General features: G+C 53.2%; 12 protein-coding genes across 12 annotated transcripts; 5 read left to right on the top strand and 7 right to left on the bottom strand.

Annotated features, from left to right (window-relative positions):
- Window positions 1-329: 329 nt before the first annotated feature.
- BDP55DRAFT_697735 (cellulase) lies at window positions 330-1,580 on the bottom strand (the record flags this gene model as incomplete). The annotated part of the gene is made up of 1 exon (XM_060577710.1): window positions 330-1,580. One exon carries the CDS (start codon window positions 1,578-1,580, stop codon window positions 330-332), a length of 1,251 nt encoding a protein of 416 aa, XP_060424169.1.
- Window positions 1,581-3,015: 1,435 nt separating this feature from the next.
- Window positions 3,016-3,333, bottom strand: BDP55DRAFT_637022 (uncharacterized protein; the record flags this gene model as incomplete). Its single annotated transcript, XM_060572952.1, has 1 exon — window positions 3,016-3,333. The coding sequence occupies one exon, from the start codon at window positions 3,331-3,333 to the stop codon at window positions 3,016-3,018; it is 318 nt and encodes a 105-aa protein (XP_060424168.1).
- Window positions 3,334-3,663: 330 nt separating this feature from the next.
- Window positions 3,664-4,951, bottom strand: BDP55DRAFT_563130 (PH domain-containing protein; the record flags this gene model as incomplete). The annotated part of the gene is made up of 2 exons (XM_060570207.1): window positions 3,664-4,662; window positions 4,730-4,951. The coding sequence occupies 2 exons, from the start codon at window positions 4,949-4,951 to the stop codon at window positions 3,664-3,666; spliced, it is 1,221 nt and encodes a 406-aa protein (XP_060424167.1).
- Window positions 4,952-6,205: 1,254 nt separating this feature from the next.
- BDP55DRAFT_679935 (uncharacterized protein) lies at window positions 6,206-6,721 on the bottom strand. The gene has a single exon (XM_060576086.1). The coding sequence runs from the start codon at window positions 6,504-6,506 to the stop codon at window positions 6,258-6,260; it is 249 nt and encodes an 82-aa protein (XP_060424166.1). The 5' UTR covers window positions 6,507-6,721; the 3' UTR covers window positions 6,206-6,257.
- A 321-nt stretch (window positions 6,722-7,042) lies between these two features.
- On the bottom strand, window positions 7,043-7,632 carry BDP55DRAFT_679934 (uncharacterized protein). Its single transcript, XM_060576085.1, has one exon. The coding sequence runs from the start codon at window positions 7,413-7,415 to the stop codon at window positions 7,110-7,112; it is 306 nt and encodes a 101-aa protein (XP_060424165.1). The 5' UTR covers window positions 7,416-7,632; the 3' UTR covers window positions 7,043-7,109.
- A 1,013-nt stretch (window positions 7,633-8,645) lies between these two features.
- On the top strand, window positions 8,646-9,357 carry BDP55DRAFT_679933 (uncharacterized protein). Its single transcript, XM_060576084.1, has one exon. It carries the CDS (start codon window positions 9,019-9,021, stop codon window positions 9,331-9,333), a length of 315 nt encoding a protein of 104 aa, XP_060424164.1. The 5' UTR covers window positions 8,646-9,018; the 3' UTR covers window positions 9,334-9,357.
- Window positions 9,358-10,374: 1,017 nt separating this feature from the next.
- BDP55DRAFT_733349 (phosphotransferase) lies at window positions 10,375-11,603 on the top strand (the record flags this gene model as incomplete). The annotated part of the gene is made up of 3 exons (XM_060580075.1): window positions 10,375-10,605; window positions 10,658-11,160; window positions 11,213-11,603. The coding sequence occupies 3 exons, from the start codon at window positions 10,375-10,377 to the stop codon at window positions 11,601-11,603; spliced, it is 1,125 nt and encodes a 374-aa protein (XP_060424163.1).
- A 639-nt stretch (window positions 11,604-12,242) lies between these two features.
- Window positions 12,243-13,491, top strand: BDP55DRAFT_563198 (uncharacterized protein; the record flags this gene model as incomplete). Its single annotated transcript, XM_060570211.1, has 2 exons — window positions 12,243-12,322; window positions 12,387-13,491. 2 exons carry the CDS (start codon window positions 12,243-12,245, stop codon window positions 13,489-13,491), a joined length of 1,185 nt encoding a protein of 394 aa, XP_060424162.1.
- A 218-nt stretch (window positions 13,492-13,709) lies between these two features.
- BDP55DRAFT_563181 (mitochondrial carrier domain-containing protein) lies at window positions 13,710-14,603 on the bottom strand (the record flags this gene model as incomplete). The annotated part of the gene is made up of 2 exons (XM_060570210.1): window positions 13,710-13,948; window positions 14,003-14,603. The coding sequence occupies 2 exons, from the start codon at window positions 14,601-14,603 to the stop codon at window positions 13,710-13,712; spliced, it is 840 nt and encodes a 279-aa protein (XP_060424161.1).
- Window positions 14,604-15,845: 1,242 nt separating this feature from the next.
- On the top strand, window positions 15,846-17,124 carry BDP55DRAFT_733346 (WD domain-containing protein; the record flags this gene model as incomplete). The annotated part of the gene is made up of 3 exons (XM_060580074.1): window positions 15,846-15,983; window positions 16,042-16,276; window positions 16,328-17,124. The coding sequence occupies 3 exons, from the start codon at window positions 15,846-15,848 to the stop codon at window positions 17,122-17,124; spliced, it is 1,170 nt and encodes a 389-aa protein (XP_060424160.1).
- Window positions 17,125-17,395: 271 nt separating this feature from the next.
- Window positions 17,396-18,523, top strand: BDP55DRAFT_679920 (signal recognition particle 9 kDa protein-domain-containing protein). The gene is made up of 2 exons (XM_060576083.1): window positions 17,396-17,719; window positions 17,827-18,523. Exons 1-2 carry the CDS (start codon window positions 17,648-17,650, stop codon window positions 18,226-18,228), a joined length of 474 nt encoding a protein of 157 aa, XP_060424159.1. The 5' UTR covers window positions 17,396-17,647; the 3' UTR covers window positions 18,229-18,523.
- A 1-nt stretch (window position 18,524) lies between these two features.
- Window positions 18,525-20,603, bottom strand: BDP55DRAFT_707655 (ribonucleotide reductase). Its single transcript, XM_060578080.1, has 4 exons — window positions 20,255-20,603; window positions 19,898-20,164; window positions 19,494-19,827; window positions 18,525-19,440 (listed from the first exon to the last, which is right to left on the bottom strand). Exons 1-4 carry the CDS (start codon window positions 20,282-20,284, stop codon window positions 18,833-18,835), a joined length of 1,239 nt encoding a protein of 412 aa, XP_060424158.1. The 5' UTR covers window positions 20,285-20,603; the 3' UTR covers window positions 18,525-18,832.
- Window positions 20,604-21,114: the final 511 nt, after the last annotated feature.

Raw genomic sequence — 21,114 nt, 5'->3', positions numbered from 1 at the left:
ATCTCTACTAAGCGTGAACGGACGACAACATCCCAAAGGTGACCCATCCTTCACATCAGCCTGATCGTTCGCTGCGATGGCTCGAATGCGTGGCGACAAATACTGGCTGTTCTCGACATGCAAGGGCCATCGCCGCCGATCAAGATGCTTGATAGCACGAAAGCTCCTCGCCCAAAGAAGCAAGGGACGCGGTTCCTCAACTTAACATTAATACCAAGGTGGTATAACCAACTATCGCCCGATGCCCGGGCAGGATCTATATACCTCATCCCGATCCCCAACACCGACATCTCATATGATTCCACATTCTCGCCCTACCAGCAGCCATGCTAAGGCCCCTGAGTAACAGCAAAAATGTTACCCAACAGCCCCTTGAACTTGGCATTCCGCCAGTCCTCCCACTCGTGATCCATGGCACCCCACGTCTCATCGAAATCAACCACCTTGTTCCGCACATAATACGACCCCTGAATCGCCCACAGTGCCCAATCCGCATCATTGTCCTCAAGATAGCCCACAAGGCAAGTCAAATACGCATGCTCCTCAGCCGACAACCCATCCTCGCTCCCGCCCTGCATGGCGGCCCCGAACTCGGACAGGAACAGCGGACCGGTGTACCCTTTCCCCTGCTCCAGCACGAAGCCGAACAGAGCGCCGTACTCTGCCTTTTCGACGTTGCAGTCTCCGAAATTCGGCGTCGTGACCGTGAAGCTGTAGCTGTGCGCCTCCCAGACGTTCTTCCCCTTCCACGCGCTCGTATCGAGGCTCTTTGTCCGGAGCGGAGTGAAGTCCGTGGCCGAGTTGAGCCCGCCGACGATGACGAGCACGTCCGGGTTCGCCTCGTGGACGGTCTTGGCCCCGCGCGTCACGTACCCGTACCACTGGTCCGCGGCAAAGGGGATCTGCGTCCAGGTGGCGCGCAGCTCGTTGCGCAGGGAGATGGCCGCGACGCCGGGTTTGGTCTTGGCCCAGAGGCTCATCTGCTGCAAGCCCGCGAGCCAGTCGTCCGTGTCAAAGTAGCGCGAGTTGGCGGCCCAGTAGAAACGCGCGTCCTTCCACCAGCCGTTGCCGTCGTCGAGGTTGCAGCACCAGGATGCTTTGCTGACGTGGTTGTCGAGGATGGTCATGATGTCCCGCTCCCAGAGGACGTCGATGATTTTACCAAAGACGTCGCGCTGCGTCACGTTGCCGCCTGCGAGGAACGGGTTCTGGACGAGGGCCTGGTCGTGGAGCTTGAGCAGGTCGGCCTCGGGCACGCCGGCGGCTTTTGCGCCGTTGGTGAAGGAGTCGCGGACGGTGACGCCCGGGTTCGTGGCGTGGTCTGTCGAGAAGGTGAGGCGCACGCAGTTGAAGCCTTGGAGCTTGATCCAGTCGGCGAGGTACTCGATCGGGTGCTTGTGGAGACCCTCTGGGAGGTTGACTTCCATGTGGCCGGCCCAGTTGATGCAGCGGAGTTTGACGCGGGCGTTGGAGGAGTCTGTTATCCAGCGGGATGTTGAGAAGAGGGGGAGTTGCGGTTTCTGGGCGAGGATGGGGAGGATGAGGGACCAGACGGCCCAGAGGATGAGGACGGGCCTCATTGTTGGCGGTTTTTGATATAGCTTGTGTAAAGACGGTACTGTGACTTTTGCGGTGCTGTTATATCGTCCCACGAGCAAGATTCTTACTTTAAATCACTAAGATCGTGTGTCGATGTAGGGATACTAAGCAAAACTCTAGTCTTTCGGAGCGTCACCAAGTCAGACACCCGGGGACGGCCAACTTTTAGTGCTAATAAGTAGCCAGAAGCAGAACAAAACGAGTGGTATAATACGCCGGGGGGGTCAAGGTCGATCAGGTATAGAGCATCCTGATAGAAAGGTGTCGGAAAAGTCCACGAGGACGTCGCGATGGAACCTCGAAAGAAGAGCAGCTGAGAGAAAACCCGCAAGAGACAGAAAACGGCGACTGACTAGCTGCAGGACCAAACAGAGACCAGCGATACAACCCTTCGGAGAGGGAGAAAGCTCGTCCTTGGTCGCAACAAGATGGGGGTGAGTCGAACGAGATATAGTCATTCAAGAACAGCGACGAGGTGACAGCACGCGACCTTTACCTGACCTACCCCATTTTAAACATTGTTCGTAAATCTCCACGAGTATGAGTTGAGAGGAAATAGCCTCCAGAAAGGAAGAGGGGCCTCCCACCTGGAGAAGTCTCGTCCACATGGAGCATCAATCAATCACACTTGTCAAAAGCGCCTCTCCCAAGAAGTTGTAGAACTTCGGACGAATAGAGTCGGCGCAGCAGGTCCAGCCAAGGCCCTCCTCACAACAGCGTCGTATCCCGTCGCCATTGTCCTAACAGTAAAAGTCAAAGCAGCAAAAGAGCCAAACAACCCATGAACACCCCTGTACTCGACGGCAAATAAACACACATATCTAGTCTCAAAGCAGTGTCCAAGATTGTTGATCCAATACGTTCGGAGAACCAACAGCAGAGAAGAAGCAAGCCGAGACTCTTTCTTCTCTTCGTCGGGTTCCCCCCGCCATAGACAGGGGTAAGCCGTTTGCTGAACACATGGCCGTTGCGGCGTGTGATTCGCTTGTCTCGGCCAGGAACGGCATTTAACCATGCAGGCCATTTGCAAGGTTACGAGAGGGGGGAAATGCAATTTGGGTGTCGTCAGAAATACCTACAAGAAAAAAGGTCAGAAGCTTGGTAGAGAAGGTGGGTGGCATTCAAGGCTCCGCAGACTTGGAGAGGAAACCGGCAGCGGAAGTAGGGTGAGGTTGGTGTGGCCGGGGCGCGGCGCGATAGGACCGTCCGATAAAAGAGGGTCCACGTCACCCGACCGGGGCTGGAGCTGGAGGTGCTGGGCCAAACCGGGGGGTCTGAGCTGGTTGCGCCACTCTCATTCGCCACACCCGTTTTTTTCCTTGCGTCCCCCTTCCCCTCATACACATTACCTCAAGGTACACAGTAATTCTTAGTGCCGAAGCCTCCCACCATCTTAAAGTTGGAGAACTAATTTCTTCAACGCCATTGGTCAAATTCGACCAGAGCGATCATCAAGTCAATAACACCTGCCTGGTCTGGCTTGCTGAGAGGGTTTGTTCGACCCAATGTCAGCAGAGGGAAGCTGTGCCTTGCCAATGACCTGAAAAGAATGGTCATTTCTTCACATTCCTGGCTTTCAGGGGGCGTCCACCTGAGCAACATTTGGCTGGTCAAAGCACAGAAACCCTCCCATTGCTGAACTACAACGGCAAGCCAAGCAAGGTAGTAGAATATTGATTCATTATCATCGTTACACGTAGCCCGCCTCTTCATATTGAGACGGTCGGCAGTCATGGTCTGCCCATAGTATCACACTAAGGTAGGGTATACTAACACAAAGCGGTTGGCTGGCAGGCTTCTTTCTCCCTCCAGTAGCCTGGCATTCTCCATCTCGTTCTCCCAAGGAATGCACCAGTGTCCGAGTCACTGTCCTTTTGACTCTTGACCGTAGCTGCAGCTAAGTCGAAAAGCTGCTGGCAAGCCTTTTCCTCCACCTCTTCGACTCTGTAGAGTCCCAAATTTATATCGTTGCATCATGCTTCGTAAACAAAAGGAAAAAAATGCTATGGCAAAACTCCCGCTAAAAAGAAAATCCTGTGGGTTGCCTAGTAATGACTTGCAGCTTCATGCCGCATTCGTAGTGGGCTGATTTCCTCCTGTAGGACCACGCGTTTCGAGCTCTCGCCTCTTGGCGAACAAGCTCTTGAATGCGCCCAGGCAATGAATCAGAGATTCTTCGTCGTGGGCGCAGAATCGGTAGCTCTTTTCCTCTGTAATGAGCTGTAGACAGTGTTTCTTGGTCTTACTGACCGGGTCGATGTCAACAACATTGACTATTGCTGACATTGGTCGAATAAACTGCGCCGTGTATTCAGACTCGTCCTTGTAGAGGATGAAGTTTCGTGGCCGGAGAACACCCCACAGATTCTTCCACTGCTTCACGCCACCCTTACTGCGGAGGAACCAAAGCCAGCCCTGCCAGATCACGCGATCAGGGTCTTGCTCAATGTTGAGACCGCTGAGCTGGCTCGCATTACGGTCGAGACCTGGCCGGTCCTGGGTGCCTTTGCCTGGCGACTGGACCGCCAAGTCCTCGATAGACATGCCCTGTATCCGCTGGATCTCGTTGTCCGAGAAGTCCGAATGCGAGGCCAATTCGTTGCCAGAGTACCCAGCGGTATCCGCCATCTGCGATGGACGTCGATGGGTTGAACCGACAAAGCGTGGCACCGGAGGTTCCAACGGCTCGGGAGAACTTGATCCTAGTCTCTCGGCTCGTGCCATCTCTCCGGCCTGGGCAGATCTGCCAACCACCACGTAGGATTGTCGCTTGCCATTTGGGCTTGCGAGGAGCAGCTCATCATGTTCCTCTTCAATCCGGGCATGACTCCTAATCAAATCTACCCATTCCTCCGCATCGTGGCTACTGCTAGCCTGAAAGTGGTAGTTCCTCGCTGGCGAAAAGAGTCCAAATACGTTCTTCCTCTTGTTCTTGGGGTCCTTGAGCAAAGCAACGGCGGTCAAGTCGGCCAGGTACAGCTTGTGTCGCAGCTTGTCCTCTTTGTCGGATCGGTAGATTGAGAGTGAATTGGGTCGGAGAACGAAGTAAATTGACTTCCACGTCTGTTCAATTGGTCAGGAACGGTCTTCAAGCGCAAATTGGAAGGATTGTGAACCGGGCCCTACGAACCTTTGTCTTCTGCGTGCGCTTCTGCAGGTAGCCGCTCTTCACAACGCGGTCGAACTCGAAACTACCATTTTGATTGACAGGTGACGAATAAGTGTCCAGAGCTAAGCGGCTTCGGAGTCGAGAATTGGGATCGGTGGGCAGAGATATCGACGACGGTGGGATGGTGACGTCCAAGCTTGGTGCCGGATGCGACGTGGGCAGCTGAATCTGCGACTGGGCCATGGTCGTCATGGTGAAGATATTAATTCGTATCGTATGGTCGTGGGTGTAAGTAGGATGGCAGTCGCGTAAAGTCGCACATTAAAAGAGGTTCCCGTGCAAAAAGTCCGTCAGGGAAGCAATGGGAACGGATAAAGACGCAAAGTTGCCGCAGAACGAGAGACTTGTGGAAAATGGCGGCGGCGACGGCGGCGGCGGCGGGTGAGCAAGTGATGCGACTAAGCAATGCCGGCAGCGTTGGGACTCCGGGTATTAGTCTAGGTATCCGTAGGTAAGGTAGGCAAAGGATTTCTGCAAGGTCAGATCGGGTGTTGGACGAGGCAAAAAGCAGTCGAGGTGGCTGGAAGTGGATATACCGAGTGGGAGTCGCGCGTCGGTGGTGGCTCTATTATCGTGCCCTTGCTCGGTTGCGGTTGTAGTTTTGCTGGGACCGACTGGGGCCTTGTTTATGCTGATTGCTGCCCTTGCGAAAACCAAAGATGGGCCCGAAAATGTGTTTGGGCACAACTGTAAATGGGAAGAAACAAGTGTGCAAGGCGGGACGAGACAGGTCGCGCGCGCGCAGAGTGTTGTTGTGGAAAGGGGGGGCAGCAGAGAAGGAGGAGCTTCAGCGTTGACTCCTTTCGCACGGGCGTGTCGTGTGTAAATGTCTTGTGCCGGGGGGTTGAGAGGTCAGGTATTTGAGTGGTGAAACTTGGGATGCCAAGGAAAGGAGACGAATCTCGAGTTTGAGAGGCAAGTGATGGCAGCAAGGGGATGAAGAACTGTGTGTAACGGAGGTCGGGAAGTGCGGTATGGTGTTTAAGAAATAATGGAATGTCAAGATGCGGTGAGGATCGGTGGACTGCGCAATAATGTACTGTGTAACGATTATGTATGCGTAGCGCCGTGTCAAATACCTCAAAAGAGTGACGGAGGCAAGCCGCAAGTCGCAAGCCTGGGGCAGATGGTAGGAGTGACGAAAGATCAAGTGCCGGCTATTTGCTTGGGGGAGGCGAGGTGTGATGTGAGAGCCAAGGCGTGGGGAAGGAGCATGAAGCTATGGCTAAGCAGAGTGATGGGTTTCTTGGGGACGACTCAAATCGGGAGAGTGGAAGGGGAGAAGGAGAGGAGAGGTGGAGGAGAAGGCGGACGGTGCGGTGCGGTGCGGGTTGTACGGGAGTGAGTGACAATGACGATGCCGAAAAGAGCTCCAATGGCGGTGACGAGTGACGGGACAGCTACGGGTACATTGGATGAGTCGAAAAAAAAAAAGGTCTGGAATTAAAAGTCTCGGCCCCAAGCCAAGCTTGATACATTTTGGTGGTGATTATAATTGCAGTGGTGGCCCGTCAGAGTTAAGCTTTGAGGGGAGGGGCGCTGATCGGCACAGCGATGTCGCAGGCAAAGAAGAAGCACCAAAGGTTCCTGGACCTGAACTTCCTGGGCGCATTGCATCAAGCTTGAGAGAGAGAAAGATCAGAGGCGCCATCTGATGGTGGGCGAATGGGCGCAGAGAAGACAAAATTAGTTTGTGGGGTCCCTTTCTCTTCAATGCATTGCAGTGGCATTGGACCATTAGTACGGATACCTACCTGGTTGGTATTGTTGATGAGATGATATTGTAACTCTGGTCCCAGGGGGGTAAGGGGGAGAGATGGCTAGGTACTTTGGATGTAGACGGTACAAAGTATCTAGTGTTATGTTTACTGTGGTTGTCTTGCTGGTTTAATTATCATGTACAACGAGCCAGTGCTCAACCCAGGTACACCCGAGTGGGATCATCAAAACAAGAACAATAAACCAAGACCCCACGGGCAGAACAGAAAGAAGCGCAGCGAGTTGCAGGCGCGCGCGCATTGCTCTGGGCCACATCTCCCAAAGTGCCTCATGGGGCCTGATGAGGGGTTCTGCGGAGAGGACTCCAACTCAGCTCACCGGCTCCAATCTAAGTGGCTGACGGTGTCTGAATTCAAAGAAACAAGAGCATGCCTTTTTGGAGGTGACAGGCTTGGGAGACAAGGAAGAGGTGGTCGGGAATGGAGGGCACCTGAGCGCTTGAGCGTTGGAAGTAGGTGTGGAATACTTACACAAGGTACATGCATGTGCCTGACTCCCGTCTCTTGATCCAATCTGTAGGCCTCCTGCTTGTCGGCTAAAAGAATCAAGAGAAGACGGCATCTCACCCCGTTTGAGCTGCAGAACAGTCAGGTGTACTTGGCTTCTTGGTGCAGAGCCTCAGGAACCTCCAAGTAAATAGTACGGATACCATCATCGTCAGCATAGGGCCATAGGCTAGTGGCGGGCCAAGAAGTGGGTGAAGCACTGAACGACCAGCACCGCCCCGTTTCACCCCCGAAGCTGTTTGATCGAGTGGTTGGGATGCAACTCCAAGTCTCCCAGTCCCCGCCTGCCAGCCATTTGCCAAACAGCAGTGGACTAGGTACGAATGGACGATGAAAAAAAAGTCAGAAACGATATGGATCATTGGGTACAAAAGTCCAAGTATGGATAGATGGTAGAAAAAGGGGTAGGTCGCGACCGTCGTCTCACCACAAACGCTCCTGCGGCCCTACCTGGACACTCTGGATCACTCGGCTGCATTGGCCATTCACTGTTTCCCATGTGGGTCGCCTTCCTGTTCCAAATTGAAGAATCTCGTCCCATCTCAATGCCCTCCTCCCTGACTCCCTCGTGCGGCGTGCCATGTGTGATGCAAGAGACAAAGTCCCGACTGTTGCGTTTTGCTTTCCCCAGCACCGTGGTTTCTGACGGTCCGAACATGTTGCCCAAGTCTCCATTTCTTTCCGTTCCAGAGTTTCGCTTTCAGACTTTATTCTGACCCTGCTATCCCCATATCACAAGCAAATCACGTTGATCATAGGCAGGGCGCTTGCTTGGCGCAAATAGGAACCTACAAATATTTCTTAGCTGGATACTCCGTATGGAATAGGAGGACATAAAATCACACTACACCCAATGCTTTCTCCAAATCAAACAAAATCCGAAGCGCGTTAGTTTCTTAGGCGCCCAGACTTGGCCTCAACCTCGTCGACCGAGCGCGCTTAGGCATCTTACGTCCGTGGTCTAACTACATCCTATCCTATCCCTCTTCTATTTACAAGCCCATTGCCCAGGCACAACATGCGGTCCGTCACTTTTTCTCACTTCATCCGAGCAAGCTACGGATATACTCTCATCTCCACTCCCGCATCGACGTCATGTTCCAGCTTCAATAGTTGCCGCCCTTTCGACTCGCGCAAAGCAGTCCCGGTCCCCTGCCAAGACCTCGTGCTGTGTGAGCCCGGCTCCGAGACGGATCACCCTGATATCCCGCCATCCCACGTCCACTCGCTCGGTAGAGAGCTGTCAGAGCTAGCATATTCGCGGTTTGTTATGTTACTAGTTGTCCGTCCCAAAGCATCCTTATGCAATATTGTTCGACCTCTCTCTAAAGCCCCCCACAAAATCCATCGGGAAGAGCGGTGAGGTGCTCAGACAAGCTTCCTCACCCACGGCTTGTCGAACCGCTCTTCCGTGGCGTCCAAACCCCAGTCAGATCAGTATCTGGCATATGTTAGTGTCTAAGCCCGGTGCGGCCCGGTGGTTGGCCGCCTCTTCCCTTGTTTGCTTCTGTGGCTGAATTCGAATTGGAACTACCCAACCACCCAATTTCCAGTCGCTCATCCGTTTGTCCCGACAGAGACTAGGTATAATACTTCATACCGTCTCTCAAGCCAAGTCGATAACCACGGTGAGACCGTGACTCTGGCCTGTGTACGTAGGATAAGGACCGATTGACAGGAGACTGGGGTTTGGAGTTGCATGTGTTGTTTGATCTACTGACGCTGCCAAGGAGAACTACTGCTGTTCCACTTCCTCCCGCTGCCCATCCTCAACCTCCTCCTTCTTCTGCCTCTAGATTGCATGGGAGTCATTATTAGCGCAAGAAGTATTGGTCCATCTTGCATCTCAAACGGTGGCACGATGGCTAGCTATGCCATGGCCTCTACTTACATCCAGCAAGGCATAGCACCATCTAGTCGTTAGGAAACCTCCAGAGCTTATACGATCTGCTGTGATTTAGTATTATGTCGAGGTCATTGGTAGTAGATGGCGTTTTGGGACTCGGCATGCTTTGTCCATTGCTGGGCCTCGGTAGTGAGTTTACGTGGTTGATCATCTCACATGCCTCGCAAAGCAACTTTTTCCCGGTTGAGCGTGGCGCCTTCGCAGGTCAAGGTTCTGTCATTCATAGAAGCTATCGAGCATGCCGACTTCGATCTCTATATTGTGAGACACCCAGGCGGGCTGAATTGCGTTCAAGTCGTTCCTTTATACGAAGGCCCGAATTATCGTGCCTGTTCCAAAACGGAGGACCCAATTCCCCATTGACTCTGCAATAGGGCGAGGGAGTATTTACCTCCATAGTGTCGCACAAATAAGCTGGTATTCATGCAGATGATGGACTTGCGTTTTATACTAAAGGTTTCGTACCAATGATCCGTCGTCTCGAAGTAATACAGGACCCCAGGGCACAGTCAAGCACGTGTAAGTCGATCTGCAATCCTCCGTCGCCAGGTATGCCCTCAACTTTGAGCAAGGCTGTTCCACGCTACCTGAGGTTTCCCTCAACGTATCCGGTCGAACAACACTAGCTTTTAGGCAGCTTCCAAGAAGTAGCAATGACACATACGGACGATTGTGCAAATGTTGATTGTCTCAGTGAGCGAGCGAGTCGAGCTGAGAACCTGCCATATTATCATGATTGAGAGACTTTGGGTTAGTCTATGATCGAATTGCTTTGTCCGCAGTTTTTGATCAGCGGTTTCTTCATTACAACTTTTCGAATTGGCGGTTCTTCTATGGCCGAGTGGGCCTTTCTGTGAACTCAGCCTAAGATTTGTCGTAGAAAGCGATCCAAGGTAGGAGTAGCAAGGTGCCACTACTGGCCATGCATACTGCAACAGTCTGTTCATGTTATGGGGGAATTCTGCTTCATAACTGCGAGCATAGCAAACTAGCAAGTGGGTTGCCTGTTGTGGTCTTTCATTTGACGATATATTTTGATGGCTGTGGACTTTGCGATGTAATGGAAGAAATGGAAACTTCACGCCGGGTGAGTCATCTGCCGTCTAGCTGCAGATTGCTGCTGCCCTGTCATTCCGACTCGGTTGAAGGAACAGCGACGCCCCGACCGATTACTTAGAAGATAACGAAAGGAAAGAGCGTCTCTGGCGTCGTTCAGATAAAGGTCGTCATTTCCTCCATTCATCCACTCATTATTTTCCCACGGCCTGTTGAAATGCCTTTTACGTAGGACAACTTTCACGGCCCCCTCATTCCCCAACTTGGTCTAGATATCGCAGGCCATCCCCGCTTTCCCTTCGACAAGTGTCAAGAATGAAAATACTCCAAAAGCTTCGTCTGCAGGCTCTGTAATCGTGATGGCGGAAGAAAGCACCTCCGATCGAGTGCTTCGTGAGGTCAAGGCGGAGTTGGCCGGTACGCCATATTGCTTCGAGTCTGCCCGACTTCTCAGTGGAGGAACGACAAACTTCATATTTCATGTGAAGCTGCAGCAGCCGCTGTCTAATGGGACTGTTGAGATAGCCGTAAAGCATGGTGAGAGCTTTGTCGCCCAGAGTCCCGGCTTCAAACTTCCCACATCAAGATGCGTAAGTTTCTATACACTCGATTGGAAGGAAATTAATAGCTGATACTAGGAAGCGGATCGAGGAAAGCTGCCTGCGAGAACTCTCGGCGTTTCCTCCATACTCCGGTCACAAGACCAGCGTAGCAACTCCGAAGCTTTTCTACTTCAATGAAGAGACCAACACCCAAGTTCAGGCATACCAGCCAAGCCCGCTGAGCCTCAAGAACTATGCCGTTCAGTACTTCGCAGCGTCCACCTCGGAATCAGCAACTTTGGAATCAGTCAAGTCACAATGCCTCGACATTGGTAACGCTGTGGGTACGTGGCTGCGGTCATTCCATGACTGGAGCAACTCGGAAGAGCAACTCAAGTTTCGCGATCTCGCCGCAGGAAACAAGGAAATGCAGACGCTTAAGCAATGGATGAACTATGAACGACTCCCCAACTCCATCACTAGATTTCCAGATGTTCTGGGGGACTGTAATGATGTCTTTGCGGACATTGTGGACAGCGTGAAAAAGGAGATGGTAGACGACAAAAGCCTGCAAGTCATCCACGGCGACTTTTGGACCGGAAAGTAAGTTGTTCCAGACACCATCACTCCGATCATACGACTCACGATTTAATAGTATTCTGCTAGAGGGCAAACCCTGGGATGATGAGCATAACCGCCTTCTCGTCGTTGATTGGGAGATGTGCCAACTCGCAGTCAGGCCCCTTGACCTAGGCCAGATGATTGCGGAACTATACGAACTGAAGCTGTATAAAGACATGGAAGCTGGTGTCTGGTTGACCCAAGGTTTCGTCGAGGGGTATGGCGCAGTGGACGACGACTTTGTCTTCCGAACACTACTTCATGTCGCCGTCCATCTCATCGGCTTTGGCACGACAGTGCAAGGCTGGGGCACGCAAGACCAGGCGAAGACAGTGGCATCTGAGGGACGAGATATTTTGAAGAATGCTTGGGCGAAGAACCGTGTATTCTTTGAGAAGCACCCCCTAGGCTGCATCTTTTCATGACTATGAGTTGAGTTCAACTGGAAGCTCGGTGGGACAGGACAAGTCACCTAGTGCTACATGTTGTGAATTCATATCAATTGACTAGAACATTGTGATTCGGTCAAAAAGACCTAAATATAGCATTAGGTAATTAGCTGTGCAAATTATCGTTCCTTATCTCGGTCTTATTTGCGTGAGGTTGAAAGCTATCTTCCTTATAGAGGAAGGATTCGCACGAATATCAGACAACGACGTTGTTTATCCAACATTTGATGATACCGAAAATTTATAAATTCCAGAAGTACAAAATATCGGCTGTTCAAGGTTCTGGGACGCTTACGTCGCATGTTCACTTCAACAGACGTTGGGTAATTGTCGCGGGGGATGATGGAGAAAGATGAGTTGGGCCGAAAAAAAATCAAACTACACACATCAAAGAAAGACTGAGTCTGAGTCAACTATGGTGGCGGAACCTTCTCACTCTTCAACATCTACACCCAACTGCTGCACCACCTCCACCAGGATATTGATCAGATCGCACTACAGGATACAACTCTCATATTCGAGAAAAGTTTGACTCGACTACTTTAAAATTCGATAATCACATCTGAGCCCAGCCCTAGTACTTCGACGTGACTTCTGGCGGCCCGACTCGCCACAATGAGCAGCACGGAACCTCGCCCATGCAGGCGATGCAAGACACCTACCGTCTTGAAAGTGAGAAAGGATCCTCTTTGCGAGTAAGTAATCTCATTTGGATATGCTTCATGCATGATTTTTACAGAGAGCTGACCCCGCACGCAGGACTTGTTATGAGCAGCACATTGTCCAAAGAATCGTGAAACGTCTCGCCCAACCATACCGCGATGTAAAGGACAAGCTAGCCAGCACGCCCGACGCAAGAGCAAAGTACCTCCTCGGCCTCTCCCTCGGCCCCTCGTCCGCCTCGTTGGTCCAGGTGCTCGACAAGAACCTCCAGGGTCTCAAGGAGAAGAACCTGCGCGTCGCGTACGAGGTGCACGTCATCCACATCGACACAGACCTGTCAAACGCCGCAGCAGATGTTTCGGCCTCGTCGGCAAGCCTGCTCTTTGAAAAGTACAAGGACCAGTTCCCCAACCTCTCGATGCAAATCGTCCCGCTGGGCGACGCCCTCAAGCTGGACACGATAGACTGGTCCATCCTCCCCGCCCTGCAGCCCGGCCTCGCGCCCGCGCAGCAGCTCAGGGCTCTCCTCGAGGCCCTGCCGTCCGTCACGTCGCGGGTGGATATCATGAGGCTCCTGGTGCGGAATCTGCTGCTGTCGCTGGCCGTGGAGAGGGAGTGCCACGCGCTACTGCTGGGATGCACCACGACCGCCCTGGCCGAGCTGACGCTCGCCGAGACGGCCAAGGGCCGCGGGTTCGCGGTGCCGTGGCAGGTTGCTGACGGCCCTGTTCCCGTCACGACGTTTCCTCGTACCGGAGAGGAGAAGAGCATAGAGGGCGAGGAGGGTGTACAAAGAACGGAGAAGACGATGCTCCCAGTATACTACCTCCTTCGAGACGTTTTCAGGCGGGAGGTCATCACATACGCGGGTTTGATACCATCTCTCAAGGACCTCGCCCAGGAAGCGGGGCCCAGCAGCAACGCTGTTGTTTCGCACAAGGAGCTCAGTATCGAGGACGTGATGGCGCGGTACTTTGAGGAGGTGGAGGAGAGCTATCCCTCCGTCGTCGCCAATGTCGTACGTACCAGTGGTAAACTGACAAGAGAGAGCGACGGCGATGCGTGTGCGGTCTGCAGCATGGATGTAGACGCACAGGGCGATGCCCGGTGGAAGGGTGAGATTGGAGAGGACATTGACGACAGTAGGAAGCGCACTGCAGGGAAACTATGTTATGGATGCGAACGGTCTATATATGGATAGATCGAACAGAAAGATGCGCGTTCAAAGCACCCTCCCCGGCCGGCCTCTCTAGCGTGATTTCTGACCCGTATTCTGCCTCAACACTATCCTAACCACCCCCTGTGTTCTCTAGAAGCCGATCCCCGGCTCGCGACATTTCCACCCCCATCTACCCAGCTCATTTTTAACTCCATATATGCAAGGAACGCTGATTTAATAGGTACAAGATCAATAGTTGATCATGGGGTTTGGATGGTAGCCGAAGGCAGAATGCGGTCTTCGAGCTTTCTCATCAGCTTGTTTGTCTGTTCCGCCAGGGTCAGGGTAAGGATGGTGTGGGGAAGGATTCTAGCCAAGTGAGGCAGGAAACCCTTGTAAATAGCCAAGAAGCCTTCAGTGCGGACGGTCTTGGCCAGGCAGTCGAAGACGCCCTTGTAGAGGTTTCCGTTTTGGTTGTACAGACGAGACATGATGGTGTCTACCGCGAGTATTAGTACGCGAGGAAACGCACGTGAATAGTAAGTTAACTTACCAGGAGGATGCATCACGCAGCAAACAACGAAACCGCTGACGGTACTGCTAGCAAGATGAAGAGGCAGACCCTCTTCCATACCCAAGTGGCGGACCAGTCTCCGCTTGGCGAAGAAGTAGGTGGGGAGCTGCACGGAGCTACCGAAACCCGTCCTAATCATAGCTGCACCGACACCACGGTAGAGTCCCCGAATGCCTTCGGCGCCGTAGATTGAGGTCATACCGTTCCAGGCATTGCGGTATTTGTGTTGTGTGCCGGTGGGCATGAAGGGGGAGTAGCTCTGTAACCGTGTCTTGACGAGGAAGAAAGGGCTGCCGGCGGCGGCACCCATGATTCCTGATCCAGCACCGCAAGCCATGTTGATGCCCAAGCTCTGCGTCTTACCATCCTTGAAGATGAGAGTCGACAGGGTTTCGCGCATGGGCTCGTAGAATCCAAGACGGCATCCGTTGAGCAGGACTTGGTAGATATACGCGCAGCCGATACCGCGGTATATTCCTTTCACGCCCTCGTTGCGCACGATAACAGATACGCCCTGCAGAGGGCCTCTGTACTGATGCGGCTGGTGTCCCTTGTCCTTCAGTTCTCCTTGCAACTGCATTCTACACACATCGGAGGGAGGGGTCAGCGCGTTGCCGGCGGCAGGGAGCGGGAAGGGAGCGAGCGTCGTCGCTATCAGACGCACCGGATCTTGACAGTCTCGAAGGGATGCGTGGCCGTTACAGCGCCGCAGGCGGCAATGCCGCCGGCGATGAAGGCGCTGTTGCGAAGGTTAGCCTCGCTGGTCTTGCGGATGTCGAACTGCGGGCCATGACTTGCCCAAGAGTTGTTGACATGGTGTCAATTGGTCTTGTCGCAAAGATAAGAATGAAACGGGTATCGGTGAGGTGTAAGATGCTGGTAGCTGGTAATGGCGACTCCTCTGATAGTCGGGTTTCGTTCGGAAGGAGAGAGAGAAAGAGAAAAAGAGTGACACCGCGATCTCGGAATGCTAGTACCTAAAATAACGGAACAGCGCGGGTCAGCAACATTGACGTTGTGGCAGGCCAATAGCCAGTCAATATGGACATATGCTAAGGTCTGGGCAGATTCTTACATAGTCTACCTGTCAGGAACCCGTTCGCCGTAATGCGCGCAACTCTAGAGAGGAAGTTGGCAATGTGATTGCGATAGGGACTGAGTTCCGTCGGGCTGGCACTGGGTTGACGTGACTGGGTTGACTCTTTTACCGGGGCTACAGGTCTCTCAGTAAGCTCCGCGCGCGGAAGAGAAATTGGGATTTTTCTTGCTCAAAGTCAATACGGCCGTGGATAGCCATTGCCGATCCCGGCGGCTGTAGGTCCCAATTGGCAGGGTTCGCGGGCTACAGCGGCCTGAATCGGTATTCGGTAGTACCCCAGATCCTAACCAAAAAGGGGGGCGTTAACTTATCTGGTCCATTGCCAGGACGTCAGTTTCCAATGCGAAGTCGCGCATTATCAACGACTGTGATAAGGAGTGGCTGAAAACTTCCCCTAAATACCCCCGGGGTGGTGCAAGAACTGTGGCACAGTCAGCTCCCTCAGTACCACAACCCCGCGAAACTGGATTGGGGAAGCTCTTTGGTTTCCTCCAGTCGCATCGCATGACAAAACGCGGTCTGACTTACCGTCCACAAAATAATAATTGCACCTTTGGAACGCCTGCACTTACCCACTATACTTTGGAAGGAGCATTCTGATCTTTCTTAAGCCAACTTCAAATCCTGCAACGAGTACATTGTCTGCTCACAGCTCACGACAGAATCGACTGAGACGCCGGTTTCCGAGCCAGTAGAGCCCTCGCAATCCTGAAAGAACCCATGATGGCTTCGACGCCGATGGATCTGGACCATCGCGAGTCGACCCCGGCCAACGGAAACTCGCTTAACATCACGCGCTCTCTAGCAACAAACAATACCTCACCGTTGAGCGAAGTCATATCGTCATTCCGCCCAACAAGGGTAAGGAGTCAAAAGCCCGAAACCCGTACTGGGAGCTCTCTTACTGACTATTCTCCAGCTTTTTAAAAGATCAGACATCAAGGATGGCCGTCCACAACCCCACGTGCTATCCCTCGACTTCGACGACCCGGGCGAGCTTCTCATGACCTCCGAGAGCGACGAGACTATCCAGATTTACAGCGTGAAGGACGGTGAGCACAAGAAGAACTTGCTAAGCAAAAAGTACGGCGTAAAGCTGGCAAAGTTCACACATACGAGCTCCAGCATCATTTACGCGAGTACGAAGCAAAATGGTAGGCGCGCTCTTACCCTCACACCGCCACACAATGGCTAATGCCTACCAGACCAGATCCGATACTTGGCTACCCACGACAATTCCTTCATCCGATACTTCGAGGGCCACGAGAAGAGTGTCACAGATATTACAGTACACCCAGGAGCTGATAACTTCATCTCTTGTAGCCAGGACAATACTGTGCGCCTCTGGGATATCTCGACGAAAACATGGTGCGGTCAACTGAACCTCAACTCTCCGTATCTCGCCGCATACGACCCGTCGGGACAGACTTTTGCAGTCGCATGTACGAGCAGCGGAAGCGTTCTACTATATGACTGCCGCAACTACGACAAGGCGCCCTTTGCGACCTTCGATCTCGTCGACGCCGGCAGACACGTGGACTCGCAGTTTGTAGTCAGGGGTTGGACGAAGCTAGAATTTTCGAATGACGGCAAGCATATACTGGTCGGCACTCGCGGCCCCGGCCACTTCCTACTCGATGCCTTCGACGGGAGCTTGAAGGCGTACCTGCGCAAGCCCGAGAGCGGAACCCGGCGGCTGGCGGCTGGTGAGACAGCAACCACCATCAATGGCAGTATGTCGAAGACGGACCAGCCCACAATCGAAGGCAGCGGGGATTGTTGCTTCTCTGTGGACGGCCGCTACGTTCTGAGCGGTGGTCCGAAGGATGTCCTGGTCTGGGATATCTTGACCCCGCCTCAGAACGAGACCAAGACCCTCGATGCCACCTGGGTACTGGAGGAAAAGCGAGAGGCGGCGGTGTTGGCATTCAACCCGCGGTACAACTTCTTTGCGACGGCGGATCAAGATGTGCTATTCTGGGTACCCGATCCTCATGCATGAAGCGGTTGGTAGGAAATTGAGAAGCTGTGAAATGGCGGTCTGGAGAGGTCAATTATTTTCGGAGTCTAGGATACAAGATACCCAACCCGTTGAAAAAAGTCGACATCAATGAATTTGTTGAAACCTTGGCAATATTCAGGCTCTTAACTTTGCTTATGAGAATTGTGAAGTAGAGCCCGGGGGGGTAGAGCTCAGTGTGCTTCCTGTGCGCGGCTTAAACTTGCTCCTCGCCAGCATGCAAGGTCGGATGTACCTTAACTTACCAAGGATGGCGGAACCCCACCAAAATTGCATCCTCCACCAAAGCCAGGCCACCTTCACGACACCAAACGTCACTCCGACCACCACAGCGCGCATGACACCCTAGCGAACACTCGTCGAACCTACCTGCTCGAGGGAACCGAACTACGATTGCTCAGGCGTTGCATTATCGACGATAGCTTTCGCGCGCGCACACACAGACGGAACAACCGCACAAGGCCACGGCCTTTTCTCCTCTCACCCAACCCCCCCTCAAATCACAATGCCGACCTACAAGACAAGCCAGGAATGGCTGGAGCAATCGTCTCTTCTCCTCCAAGCCCGTCCTACAACCGTAAGTTGATACATCCTCATGCTCGCTCACCCATCACCATACCAAACCTGTGGACGAAGGGGGGGCGGGGAACGTTTCGCAGCTGACCTCCAAACGCTTCCAACAAGACTCGCATCACAACAAAGTACTCCATCAAAGCAGTCAAACCCCGAAAGACCAAGACCGATGATGCCTCCGCCGCAGAAGACGCCCCCATGACAGACGCCAAACCCCCGCGCGGCTCCCTCGTAATCAAAACCTTTGACCCGGTCAGCGGCGTCACCCTCAAATACCGCACCACAAAGGCCGCCGAGGTCTCGCGCCTCGTCACCTGCCTCGGCGCCCTGGGCCGCACAATGGCCACCTCGAAACCGGCGACGCTGGATGAGCCGATGGCCGACGTCGCAGGCGCAGCGGGGGAGGACACGCCGGCGGGCGGCGCGGCGACGCCCGTGGAGAAACCTCAGGCTGCTACTGGGGGTGGTGGTGGAGGTGCTGGTGGAAAGAAGAAGAAGAAGGGCAAGAAATGAGGACTAGGATTTGGGTACTGGGGTAGTCAGTCAAGAGTGGGAGACGCAATACCACTGCTGGGTAAGGATGTTGGGTGCGATATGCTGAGTGACTTGTGGTCAATAGACCCATCATGAAGAAGGCATTACTAGTCTACGGGGCTCTCAAAGGCCTTGGAGAAGCTGACTCGCATACATCAAGGGGTCAGGGCGAAGAAAATGAGAAAATATCGACAAAGTGGCAATATTAAAGCCCTGCCGGAGAGGCCATCGGGGGAATACAATGCATCACAGCACATCATAAAAGAGAAGAGCTTGGTTGTTATGTCATGTGCGATTACTAAAAAGAGAATCACTGCGGTACATTATCCATCAAAGACATTCATGCCCCATTTTCCACAGTCATCCAGCCAGTCCTTGGGAACCTTCAACTCCCTGAAAAACGATCCCCGCCAACGCCATGTATGTACGAAAAAGGAACAGCTCTAGGCCTCAAGCTCAGGTGAGGGGAGGGGGTTTGAGTGTAGAGTGCGAAAAGAAGCTCTGGCAAACACCATGCGTGTGCAATGTACAAGGGGTATATGGGGAAAAGAACCAACAGAAACTTCAGGCGCTCTACGATGATTTAGAAGTCCTCATCGAACGCGAAGTCACCACCATTCTCTCCCTCAACCTTGGTCTCTTCTTGCGCCTTCTTGGTGCTGTTGAGCACACCGGCCTTCTGGTAATCGGCAACACGCTTCTCAAAGAAGTTGGTCTTGCCGCCAAGGGAGATGTTCTCCATGAAGTCGAAGGGGTTGGAAGACTTGTAGACCTTGTCGTTGCCAAGAGCAACCAAGAGACGGTCGGCAACGAACTCAATGTACTGCTTCATCAAGTTGGAGTTCATGCCGAGGAGAGCGCAAGGCAGAGCCTCGGTTAGGAACTCCTGCTCGATCTTAACGGCATCAACAATGATGTCCTCAATGACCTGCTTGCTAGGGCGGTGCTTGAGGTGAGAGTACAAGAGGCAGGCAAAGTCGGTGTGGAGACCCTCATCACGAGAGATGAGCTCGTTTGAGAAGGTCAGACCGGGCATGAGACCACGCTTCTTGAGCCAGAAGATGGACGCAAAGGCACCGCTGAAGAAGATACCCTCGACAGCGGCGAAGGCAACCAGACGCTGGGCGAAGGATGAGCTATCGTCGCTGATCCACTTCAAGGCCCAGTCAGCCTTCTTGCGAATGGCGGGGACTGTGGTATGGGTTAGCGATGCTTTCATATTGTTATGCATTAAGTCAACATACTGGTATCAATGGCGTTGAAGAGGTACGTGCGCTGCGCAGGCTCCTTGATGTAGGTGTCGATGAGGAGGGAGTAGGTCTCAGAGTGGATGTTCTCCATCATGATCTGGAAACCGTAGAAGCAGCGAGCCTCAGGGACCTGGACCTCGCCGGAGAAGCGCTCCACGAGGTTCTCGTTGACAATGCCGTCGGATGCGGCGAAGAAGGCAAGGATGTGAGAGATGAAGTACTTCTCATCATCGTTGATCTTGTTGTTCCAGTCGTGGAGATCCTTGGAGAGATCAATCTCCTCTGCGGTCCAGAAAGAGGCCTCAGCCTTCTTATACATTTGCCAGATCTAGAAATCGAGAGTCAGTCGAGGTTCAATGACCAGACCACTTTACGCGTCTTGCGACGCGTTCACATACCTCATGGTACTTGATAGGGAAGAGAACGAAACGCTGGCCGTTCTCCTGGAGAAGAGGCTCATCCTTCTCCTGCTCCTTGATGCCGGGAGCGACAACGATCTTGTTCTCGTTCTTCACGACCTCTTGTGCGGGCTTTGTCTGAACATCGGTCTTCTCGGTTGCGATGGCAACGTCGGATGTGAGGGGCTGGTTCTCCTTGTCGGCGGGGTTGAAGTTGAGCTTCTTGACGGGAGACTCCATCTTGAAAGAGTCGAGGGCAGCAGCGGCCTGGAGAATTAGTTGTTAGCGATTGCGATTGCGGAAGGCGCGTGTACTAGAGTCAAGCTCGAGTGAACCCGAGTGGTGACGTTTACTAACCTGCTTGGACGGTGTGACTTCGATAGACATGGCGGAAGTGTGTGAAATGCGACGAGGGAGGAAGAATGAGAGTGATTGGATGCAAAAAGGAGGAAGACAAGACTTTGGAAGGAGTAATTGAGGTCGGGAGTCTGTCTTTTGGTTGTAGTATGGTCGTGATTGGGAGTGAAGAAGATGTCTGTTGTTGGTAGAGGAACTCTGGAAAGGCAGAGTTTATGTAGCGGGCAACCAGCACCGAGCGCTAGGTAGTGGGACGCGTTGAGCACAGGGCAGGGATATTCGCGTTTTCGTGTTTTCTACCTTAAGTACCTAAGGTACTTCGAGCCTCGTACCTTTCTTCGCAGGTGGCTGTGGAAGTACTAGGAAGCTGGTCTGACTGTCCCCTGGTGCTCTTAAAGCTGAATCCACGCGCCATCGTCTCCCCTCCACCCCACTAAAAAGCGCGTCTTCCAGGGGCATCGCCGGCGCGTTTCGTTCCAAAGTGGAAGGATCTTGTCTCGCTTCTCATCTTTCCACTTCCAGACCTTGCAAAGTGCCCAAGACCTGGCGCAGAAAAGTCTACCAACTGTGGTCCCGAACGGGATATGCCAGGCCCAGCCCTCTTTTTTTGGCCCTTTTTTCTCTCTTCGACATGCTCATCATTTGTAAGTTGGGTCGAGCTACGACGCCGAAGTGGCCGCTTGCGTTCCACCCCCGGCACGCCAACCAGGCAACACGATGTCATGGCCGGGAAACCAGAGCAAGCTTTGTCCGGAGACTCGAGAGCTTCGGCCGAGCCACACACGTTCCAGATATCCCATTCCATACTCCAAGCCCCATCTCCCGGCCCTGCACACGCTTCTTTGAGCTGGATCCGTCCT

This window comes from Colletotrichum godetiae, assembly GCF_030913485.1.
Source record: "Colletotrichum godetiae strain CBS 193.32 chromosome Unknown BDP55scaffold_61, whole genome shotgun sequence".
Classification (NCBI taxonomy): Eukaryota; Fungi; Ascomycota; class Sordariomycetes; order Glomerellales; family Glomerellaceae; genus Colletotrichum; species Colletotrichum godetiae.
The sequence above is the reverse complement of the archived record's forward strand: the minus strand, read 5'-3'. Positions and strand labels throughout refer to the sequence as shown.